The 11,196-nt window shown below is 40.3% G+C and overlaps 1 protein-coding gene across 3 annotated transcripts in view; it reads left to right on the top strand.

The window, feature by feature from the left end:
* Positions 1-10,153, top strand: part of SLC1A2 (solute carrier family 1 member 2) — a 100,274-nt gene extending 90,121 nt beyond the window's left edge. For all 3 annotated transcript variants that reach the window (XM_064512782.1, XM_026099952.2, XM_064512783.1), the window contains one exon: positions 764-10,153. In XM_064512782.1, coding sequence (XP_064368852.1) covers positions 764-838 — 75 coding nt within the window. In that variant the 3' untranslated portion in view covers positions 839-10,153. The remainder of the gene's footprint in view (positions 1-763) is intronic.
* The last annotated feature ends 1,043 nt before the right edge of the window (positions 10,154-11,196 follow it).

Below are 11,196 nucleotides of genomic sequence, written 5' to 3' on the forward strand. Positions count from 1 at the left end.
TAGAGGTCTTCTACCATACTTATAAACTAAAAATTGTAGCACAAATTTCTTATGTGGAACAGTGGTATTTTTTTGTTATGCTCTATGTGAGACAAACAGAGCATTACTATGAATTTTGGCCTGACAATAGCCAAAATCTTTCACTACATGATAAGAACTAATGATAAAATGAACAATGTTTTCATAACATATCTATCTTTGCCTCCATTTCTTTAAAGCTGTTGTAACTGCAGGTGAGTGTGTGTGTATGTGTGTATATATATATATATTTTTTTATATATATATTTTTATATATATTTTTATATATATTTTTTATATATTTTTATATATATATATATATATAAACAATATTATTCTGGCCTTGCACATTTTTCATGTCCTGGCATCAACTATCTTGCTTTGCCAAGGAATTCTACTGACAAAATATGATTTTCTATATTAAAAAACAAATCTGGTTTTGAAATAACCCAGAGAAATCTATAGGAGATAGGACAGGAATAGAATTCTGAAATAGTTATTAAAAACAAAACTACGGCAAAGGCTAAGAAAATAAGTATGGAACTTTTTTCTATTGCTAATGTTTTCTAGTCAAAAATGAACAGAATGTCACTATTGGGGAGTGTCATGAATTCTGAATAAATACCTTTTACATAAATATTAACATAATTCCTGTAAATATCATGATCTTCCATATACAACTCATGCCTTTGCTTATCAAAGTACCTTGGCCTTTAAGTCGGTTGTTGATGACAATTACTTGCAGGTTACGCTGGCAACCAACGGCAAATCTGCAGACTTCAGTGTTGTTGAAGAAGAGCCTTGGAAACGTGAGAACTAAGGGAAGAGATTCCTAGCTCCATCTTTAATAAGCCCTGAAGCTCTCTTCTGGTAAAAGTTATCATGGTTAAAGAAGATTTCTCTTTTTTTATTTAACATCTACAGTTTGTGCTTACTTAATTTGTTAACTGAAACTTAGCAAAGAGCTCGTAAAGTCATTGTAGTGTCTTTGCCAAATAATGATCCCTCACCATCTGGCTCCCTTGTGTTGCTGTCTGAGTGGATGCAGCTGGAGACTCCTCCATGTGCCGAGATGTGCTCTCACCCGCCTCCCCTCTCATTCAAGACACGGCGAATGTAGGTGCTGCAAAACGGAAAGATCCAAGTGCCAGTACGGCTCTCTGCAGGGACTCAGGGTCACAATGACATAGTGCCAGATAAGCCTAACATCCTACCAGCCTTCAAGTGTTTTGGTGACTCTTGTGGCCTGCCTGTGAATCATTTCCACGGTGTACATTTGATCTAGGTAGCACTGTGTGGCTGAAATATCTTTTGAAAATGTCTTTAAAGATTTCTGTTTGTTTTAATAATAATAAGCACCTGGCATAGGAAACACAGAAATGTTGTGCCTAGTTGCACTTCAAAGTGAACTTAGAGCCAGGGGCAAGATTAATGTATGGAAGTCAGTAAATTACCCCAGACATTTTGTTGCATTAGTACAACCAACATTTGATATCAAGACAAGATCTTACATTTGAGTGCACACGCATTGTATTTTTTCAGCTGTCACAGGGCAGTTGCAGCCTTCATCTTATCATGAGGCTGTGCTGCTCTGTGACCACTGCATCGAACAATACAAGGCAGTACTAATGCGGGGGTGGGCTGCTAGTTCCCTCACTAAATCTATGCCTGATTTACAAACTACAGACTACCATGGCCTCAGTTACGCCATCCTTAATCAAAGTAGGTAGCACCTTACTATTCACCCTGCTGCATTGATTTCAGTGGGCTTCCTCATGTGGAAGAGACTACTCAAGTAAGGTACTACTAGATGTGAGCAAGGATGTCATGGCTGGGTGCATGATAATTGTTTGTAAACAAATCCTGAACCCATTACACTAAATAATTGAGAGTTTCTGAATTAGTAACATTTAATTTGAAGTGAAAGCCTCTTTCAAGTATGTGTCATATTTCAAACAATGGCTAAAACCTGAACTCATTACTAAGTTAAATTCCACATTAAAGTTAATAGAATTGGGCCAGAGTTAGGACTGAATGAAGAATAAACCGGAATTTCAGGATTTAGACCAATACATTGAATATACATCTCTCTCTGTCTCTTGCAGAGTAACAATTCTTATAAATCTCTAATGTCAGAGAAATGATTCCTAGAGCACATGGCATCTGAATTAACAAGATGGTGTTTTGTCAACATAGTATAGCTGACTCATCCTGTCAGAAGAGATTAGTCACGATAATCATCCTGTTAAATGTTTTTAAAGGTGCTTGTTAAAACTCGGCAATTCTAAGACACTGGTGAATGCTGTTATAATGTTAGCAATGTTCTGTAGCAAAGCTGAGCCAAGTGGCCTTGGGAAGCTCTACCCACAGAACCAGCCCTGGGCAGCGTTCGGGGAGCTTTCGGAGGTTCCCAGAATGAACTAGAATAGGAGCATGTGATGAACTTTAAAATGGCAGAAAACTGAGTTGAAGTATTTATCAACATAGGCTAGCCAGTGTCTGTGCTCAGAGCTGTTGTGGGTGTAAACAGGAATAACGTATAGAGTGGTAACTGTAGAGTGATACTTGGCTCTGCAGAAGCTAGTAAAATATAAATATTACCTGCTCTTGCTCATCTACATTCATACAAAAATCTCCAGCAGTGCACACGGACTTGAGCCAGTGAAGGTTACGTGCACGAATTAATGATGTGCGAGATTGAGTCCATTGTCAGAGTATTCTTCATTCAAACATTTGTTGGCATGGAATATTTTTTTGCCTTCCTGTTTCTGTTCTCACATGCCATTGCTACCATCCTAAGCAAAATGGCCTGCATAATTTAATAAATATTGAACCACTGTGAATTCTGTAGGTCTCTCACATGCATTCGAGGTGGAGACCTTTTCCAGAGGTGAAGGCCTCACGTTAAAGAATTTTTTATGAAGGCTGGAACAATAGGATATTTGGAGAAGTGATAGACAGGTGGTCTTTTCTTCAATCACTGGTATTAGAATATCCAGAATTAACCTATTCCCACCTTCTTCTTCTCCCAAAATATAGGGGAACAGACCCACCTATTTTCTTCTTTAAATGCATTTGTAATAGGAAAAAAAAGGAAACAAAATGTCACAGATTTTTGCACTTTAGGTATTGAGTTGAAAGTGTAGGTGTTAAGAGCATCTCAGGATCGGGGACCTAGTCTGCGTTTGAAGAAATTCTTTCTTCTGGGTTACGTGCCAGCGATGTGCCTGTGAGGGTGCGAGGTGCTCTGCAATGTTCCCTCTTCAGAGGGTGCTGGCTCACATCAAGTGAAATTTACTGCCACTTGAGTAACAGCCGTATCCAGGAGTAACACGCAGAGTTTACTGCAGCGTATAGCCTGGCTTCTCAAACCATGTTGTAGCACAGCCCGTCAATTAATACACGAGCATACACGACCTGTTCATCCTAGCAGTTCCTCAGGAACAGCTACCTTAACTGCTTGTCTTGAAAGTAGCTGTAGAAAACTGGTCTGTATAAGTCTAGCTGCCTTTTGAAGCTGTTTAATAGCTGGAAGCAAATAGGACTGCCAGCAACATGCAACTAGGCAGCGCTGCAAAATTACTTATTGAGAAATGCTCAGAATATGCTTACGCTTATCCGCTTGGGACATACTGTCCTTTGAAGAGTGATTCTTCAGATGGAGACTAGGGAGGAAGGAATGAGATGCTACAGAAACTCCACCCACATAAGAGAGAATAAATTTGGGTCTTTCGATAGGACAAGAATAGCAGACTGTGATTTAAAATAGCAATTCTTTAGATAGAGTAACTCAGGGACGTTTCAAAAGATAATTACGATGGCATTTCTCTACTTAAATGTGGATGTGGGTGAAGGAGAAATGTTGTTTTTGGTAAACTCCTCTGCTTTTACCCTGGCTGAGTTCTTAATATAGTGTTACTCCAACACAGCACTGTATTTAACCATCAAAAAGCTTTCCATTTCTCTGGGAAAATGTAACTCATTCTTGGCTTGCATTTCTCGATTTGCTCATTCCACATGAGACTGTGTTGCTACTTAACTAAATAAACACAAAATAACCCAGGAGCTGGCCACTCAAGCTAATACACAGTTCACATTTGAGTAGACGATGCTGGTTACTGACCACTCTGTTTTTAGTTTCACTGGGAGTGTTAATTAATGTATTAATTTGCTTCTGGCAAAGGTTTTGTATTTGTTTCCAGTACTTGGGTAGCAAAGTTAAAGCACAGTAGAGAGTGATTTGCTTTCTGTGTAGTTCCAGAAGGAATTAATGTTTCTTTCTACTTTCATCTTGTTTGTTGTTCTGTCTGTTCCTCCCCTTGTCTTTGCAACTGCCATATCCTTTGCCCTTTGGATTGCTGCATCACTGGCACATGGAAAAGTCTAACCCAGGCAAAGACTCAATTAATGCTTAATTAAGTATACTTAATGAAGTACGTATTTACGTATTTACTTTATGCATTTATTGCGGAAGCTGGGTCAGCATTCTCTTACTATCTATTAATTAAAACTAAGGAGCACCGTACATTAATAGTAAAGAAGAGAAGCAGCACTTTGCTACTGAATTTTCTTCATTGCTTCCTTTAGAAAGCAAAGGCTGCACCAGCACTCTAGGAGACAAGCGTGGGACTTACACAGGGAAATGCTTCAAATAGGTGGGGCTAAGCCATTTGAATCCTCTTATGGTATGTGCTCCTTCTGTTTGAACCAGAGAGAAACTCTTTATGTCTTCAAAAAACTATGTTTTGCTGCAGTAATACCTGTGCCTGCAATGTTCTGACCACCTGAAGTCCCACTGAAACCTGTGGGAGTCATGGGCTTCCCAGAAAGGCCGAGTCTCTTCCTGTCTCCATGAAGTAATAAGACGTTTCACAATCCAGTCCTAGGGAAGAGTCACTGTCTGGTATTTAAGATGAAAGTGATTCTCACACCCAAAATGTTTTTGCCAAGATGCTGCAAAAGCAGGTCACTTCTATGCCACAAGTCCAGCAAGGAGTTTAAAACTCTACATAGAAATTAGGATCACTGTCATTACGGTTTTGATCTGTTTCTTCCCGAGATCTAGCTAATCTCCATTTCTTTCTCAGAGCACAGGGAATTCAGAGCTTTATGTCACTTTGAAGCACACGAGTAATACAGATTTCAGATTTGTTTTCCATCACTCCCAGGGTCATTACTTTTCTGGTAGTAGATATTCAGAAGAGCAGACTGTGCATCTAAGAAGCTACAGCAACAGGGTTTGAACAGATTCGTTCTGGCAACTGCCTGGATTTTCTTTACTCTCTCCACTTCGCTTGTGTTGTTGTGGTCTTGTTGTAGCAACACAGCAGCAATCACATAATTCCCTGAAAACATAACCAGTATTAAACCTCACCTCTGACCTTCACTTCTGTAAATGCCTTTAAAAAGGCTCTGAGCTTTAATACCAGGCTCAGAAAACCCTTTTGTAGACACTTAAAGGTATAACTGTTTCTCATGTCATTAAGTTCCATTTTCCCATTTTTATTACTGCATTTGAATTAATTTACAGAAGAGTAAATAAGGGCACTTTATAAAAATGTACTGTAATTTTATTCTGTTTTGAGCCAGAAGACTATCCTTGATTTTATTACTGTGACTTCTAAGGCCATGATTAGGATATTTTTCATGTTAGCTATTATAATAGGCATATAGTCCCTGGGGTCGTTTGCCTCTGGTAAAACTGTATTTGTTTCAACACATAAGGTCATGTGGAAACTCCTGCTGCGGAAGAAGAGTGATTTTGTTTTCTCCAGTCACATTGATGACTTCAAGCCAAAAATATTTACCCGATTTCTATTGCCTGAATAACTATATAGAGAGGATAACTTCAAGTATTGGGGGGAAAAAAAGCAATTGCAATACTGAAGTGTCAGAGAAGACAATACAGTTGTAAACAAATTGATCATCTACACCATGTTATTTTTTAAGTGTTATATATCCGTGCTCACAAATTACCTGGAACAATGTGTTAAATATATATTCCTTTCAAAGTCATGGATCTTTCTTTCCCCACGGGCACTAGACTGTGTCTATCCATAATCCTCAAAGCACAAGCAGACACTGCGGTTCTGCCCACCTAAGGCAAGACTTCGTGAGCATCCCTAGCAAGTGGGCCTGGGCAGGACTGCGCAGTGGGTCCCTCCCTCATTTTTTTCCTCCTGATTGTGTTGGATATTAAATTGAAATCTGCTGCTATGAATGAGCCAAATCGCTGCTAAAGGCCAGGTGCTGTGAATTCCTTTACTTCTTGTGCAAATGGGTTCACCGGCAAGAGGTGCTAGAGACCCATCCCTCAGGTTTTCCCACTGTCCCAGGGACACCTTCCCCCTCAGTGGTGACTTCCTGCTACCAGATCATACAAATCCGAGCAGATACGGTGGTTGTGCATTTGAATCTATGAGTTGTATGGAAAACCCAGGATCTAAACATTTAAAAAAATACCTAGAGCATTTTGCTGAGCCACCAAGTAGGTCTCTATAGTCTGAGAGGGAACTAACCCACATGCTAAGGAAGGACTTGGGGAGGCAGGAAGACTTGTGAGATTCCTCACATCACCCAACTTTTTGATGTACTTCCCCTTTCATTTATAACTACGTTCTGCTGCAGACCCATTACTGATCGATGCTGGACTATCCAGTCCTTCTAGTCTGATTTCCAAAATTCAAGAATTTCGCAAGTGTTTTTAATGCTGCTCTGTGGCAAGCGCCACGGCGCAAAGGGAAACTGTCGTAGGCAGCATCACGCAACCTGGATTGTCTGGTGTCTGTATATTGCTTTGTACATAAATAGAATAGTTTGCAGGGATTTTTGTATCATTCTTTTCTAATTTTTTCTACAGTTTTTCAAAGACTGTATGCAAACCATGTTTACAAATTGATTTTTGCAGTCAAAATTGTCGATTGTAGCATTTCCATTTTGCTGTTTTGTACGTGCTTGTGAGCTCTGGTGTACTACAGGTTGTCCTGCCTTCTTAAAGATGATTGCACACACTTCCATCCAACATATCCTGCTCCATTCTTAAATAGATCCCATTTCCCATGAGCCGGTGTAACCTGTAGTTTGTAGAACGCATGAGAAAAAGTTGCGTATGTATTTATATTGTTAAATATGATATACTCAATACCGATTTAGTTATTAATACAGGTTTTATGGGTTTTTAACGTATTCTCTGGAAACTACAGTGTAGACTGAACTAAATTACCTAGTATGTGTAATTTACAGACACACAAATATTTTCTTATAATATTTTCTATATGACCGTATAAGATAGGGAAATAATCCTTTAAAGGTGATCTGTACCTTAGAACAAAAGCAGTTTTCTTATAATGTTTAGAATCAATTAAATGTTTCTGTGTTATGTTTAAGGAACTAAGAACATACGTTTAGTGATGAATTATAAACAAAGCACAAAATGCAGGAAGCAAATAGGAATTTCAAGATGTCCTTAAATGCTGCAGTTCATTATGGAACAATGTTACTATAATCTGAACAATCTTCTGGATTGACCGACTTGGGCAATTGTCCCTCATTTTTGTCATTTTCTCTGGTGTTACCTGTGCCAAATCCTGCAACTCTTTCTTAGGATCTGATCATGTAAGATTGACTGACTCAGAATGCTGAATAAAGAAAACTGGAGATTTGGGTAGGCAAAAAACACATTAGCAGGTACCTAGTCCATCCTGCTAGGATAAAACGTGCATGAGTTCAGCCTGCAGAAAGACTTCATGGCTTGGCCTCACTTTTGCCTCCTTGAAAAGGGACCAGTAGAACAACCATGGGACCAATTAAACCAGGTAGCATCTGTACAAATACCTCCTTTCTTACGTATTTTAAAGAACACAGACACTATATTTTTTGACCAAGACAAGTGAGCGTTGCTTCTCTTTTATGGTCCCTGTTCCCATTAGGCAAATACCTCTTGGCATTAAGGCCATGGCTATAATAAATCGTATTTAATTAACAAGGAACTGTTTTTAAATGAATAAAAATATTAATAACAGTTATATCAGAGAAAATTCCTTTCATAGCCAACTAGCTCCATGAGTGTGATTCAAAACAAAGAAAACATTGAATGGCAAATATTGCTGTCCCAGTGTGACTGACCCTGGGTATCTCTTCACCTATTCAGAAATCTACAGGGCTGTTATATTCTCCTGAGGATCTGGAGACTAAATAGCTGGTAGATCTACATATAGGAAGTGTGTTGATGTACCCTTGTATTTTAATCTTTCTTGTATTTTAAATCAAATGTACCAGGTATTATCTTAATTGGAACTGCGGGTAGAATAGTGCTACGTGAGTTACTAATAGCAGTAGATCCTTCCTGATGCCGGTTTTGACATTTTGTGGAAGCATGATGTCCAGTGCCTCTCTGCACTTAATGTAGATAATGTAGCTATCAATGTGTAATTTCGGTGAAATGGTGTATACAGTATGGATAGAGGTGCTTTAATTTAATTTGATTGATTGTTGTGCATTGAACTATAGTAGAAAATGAGACTGTCTTTTAAAATTTCATTCACTTTCTGGTTATTTTGTTTTTATAGGGTTTATTTTCCTTTTTTCCATTTAACTGAATAAGCTCCATAGCTTAATAACTGCTTTATCTGTCTATTATGGAGTATCTTGTTCTGATAACATTCAGAATCATGTATGCAGCCAACTTATTGTAAATACGTTATTTTTAGTTTACAACTATCTAACCAGCATGGTGCGTGCTAGTACCTGCATGTGTGTGATTCCCTGGCAGTGAGTGGCAGTGGTCCCAGTATAGATTTGCTGCCTTGCGAATGCACTAGCTGTTACATTAAGACTTAATGGACACAGAGAATAATTAGTTTATGGTTTCTTTTCTTCTTGTTTGCTTGACGCGTTGGAATGCTATCACCGTAAGTTCAGTAAGTTCAAATGAGCACAGCAAATGAGGGAAAATCCATCTTAACTGCACTCTCCCTTTGGACACCCTATTTCCTTTCGACTCTGTGTGCACTGTGCAATGTTCAGTCAGTCCATCGCCACGTTACAGGATCCCCTGAATCTCTTCCAGGTCCTCGCTGACTCTAGGCTCCTTCGAGCGGCCTCGCACCACCCCAGCCCGAGTCCTCCTGGCAGGAGCCACTGCTGCGGTCCTGCCGTAGCAAGGGTCTCGGAGCAACATTAATGATAGACTCACAGGCAAAGGTCCCGCACCACTTCCATTGTTTAAAAAAAGGATATTAGTAGTTATCGGAAGCTAAATGCTTCTCGAGCTACTTTGGCTGATGTCCGTGACATCTGCTATTTACAAAAGGTGTCTGTTGCTACCACACACATGGGAGCTCTGTACTCATTAGCGAAGTTCTGGTGAAATCCGGACTATAATTCCAAGCTGTGAGAAAACAAGCAGCTTCTGGGGTGAAAGCTGAAGGTGTTACGAAGTGTCACTGATGCTGAAAGGTTTTGGGAGACCTTGGGCGAGCCGAACAGCGGTAGCTGAGTCATTCCTAGATCCCCGGGGCCTGGTTCCCCTCCCAACTCAATCATCTCCCTGTAAGTGGAAAGAGGTCAAAACCCGGCCCTGAAGTGTGGGATGTGGGAAGCATGGTGACACCAAGTTTCGATTTGCGTGGCACACCACAGTGCCCTACGCTACCCGGTCCTCCCTGCCACCGGCCCTTCCACCTCCCAAACATGGCCAGTCACGAGCTGGGCTCTTCTAAGCTGTTTCATGTAAAAAGAATCAAAACCAAGAGGGATCAGGTTCGTCTTTTCCTTACTTTCAAGAAGTTCCGCAGATTTTGAGATGACATGTACAGTATCTATAGCACAGTTTGTTTAAAAACTAACAAATTCAGATGATAACATTTCTCCCCTCTCTGGGCTCTGCTCTGGTATACTCTAGTTGGAAAGCCTCATAGGCTAAGCCTGGTTTTGTAGCTCAGATCCTTTCCTCACAGCTTTCTGTAGCCATTCCCTTCTGATGCTTTCTTACGGTGTGAACTGATTTCTGTAACTTTCATGTATAAAACAAACTGGACATTCTTTCTATACTGGAAATAATCGTGAATATAACATTTCACTAAATGTTGTACCTCTTGTGTACATATCATCAATAAATGTTGGTTCATAATTTTCATGGATTATATGTGTGAGTATTATCGCAAGCCAGGGCTCAATACGGAAATGTTTCGGATAGGAGTTCAGATAAAACGGAATGAGCTGAGAGGCTCTCTGTCCTGAAAAAACTGCAGGAACCATAAAAGATGGATCTGAACTTGCTAAGAGCTAGAAATCTCACCCCTCAGCGGTGTACTCTGAATGCTGCAAATATTGCAGGGTGCTGGCTGCACCCGAGTTCGTTTGGCATGAAGTCCAGGATGCAAAAACCACAGCTCTTGGCATTGAGGTCTAGGGCTGTGCATGATGCTCTATTTCATATGTAGGCTGAAATACTAATACTAGGGAAGTAGGAAGAAGTGTTAGAAGAGTAGGAGGATAAAATGGAATAGCTGCAGTTGCTTTAGAAACCTCACTTCACTCTCCTGTCTGCTAAAAGATAAATCTTTTCCTCTTAGCCTTTCTAAAGAACAAAAATACAATTCCTTTAGCTGAACCTCTGGACCACTTTGCAGAGAATGTACTATATTTAATGCATGGATTAAGAGATGCTCATGGGATAAGCCATGGGCCGCAGGCCTGGCAGTGGTAGGTAGGAAGCAGAAGCTCCAACATTTATGGTCTCGGTGGGACACACTACGGAAACAGCAGAGCCACCGTGGAGCGATCAATATGCATAACCCAAACCCAGCCTGCCAGGTTTCACAGCCTGCAACACCCTGGGCTTGTTTCTTACTAATCTAACCAGGCTCAGCCTTCGCTTGAGAATTTTCCAAAGAAAAGCCAGGCATGGCAGGAAGTGGCTTTGGCAGGTCTTCAGCTGGCATCCCTCCCTCTGAGTCACTAACGAACCCAGGGCCTAATGCAGGGTTTGGAGGCTTTTTGGGCAAGAGGTAAACCTGAGGCCCAGGTTATTTGCTGTACCATGACAACACTTACTGCCAGAGGCAGGATGTTAAAACATCCTGGTCTGGCCTCATCAGCAGGCAGTGACACTAAAGGCATGCTGCTGACTTTAAGTTCCCCTTGAAGTTTGTTGCCTTCAGGAGCCCCGTCACTCGC

Source organism: Dromaius novaehollandiae, chromosome 5, assembly GCF_036370855.1.
Source record: "Dromaius novaehollandiae isolate bDroNov1 chromosome 5, bDroNov1.hap1, whole genome shotgun sequence".
Classification (NCBI taxonomy): Eukaryota; Metazoa; Chordata; class Aves; order Casuariiformes; family Dromaiidae; genus Dromaius; species Dromaius novaehollandiae.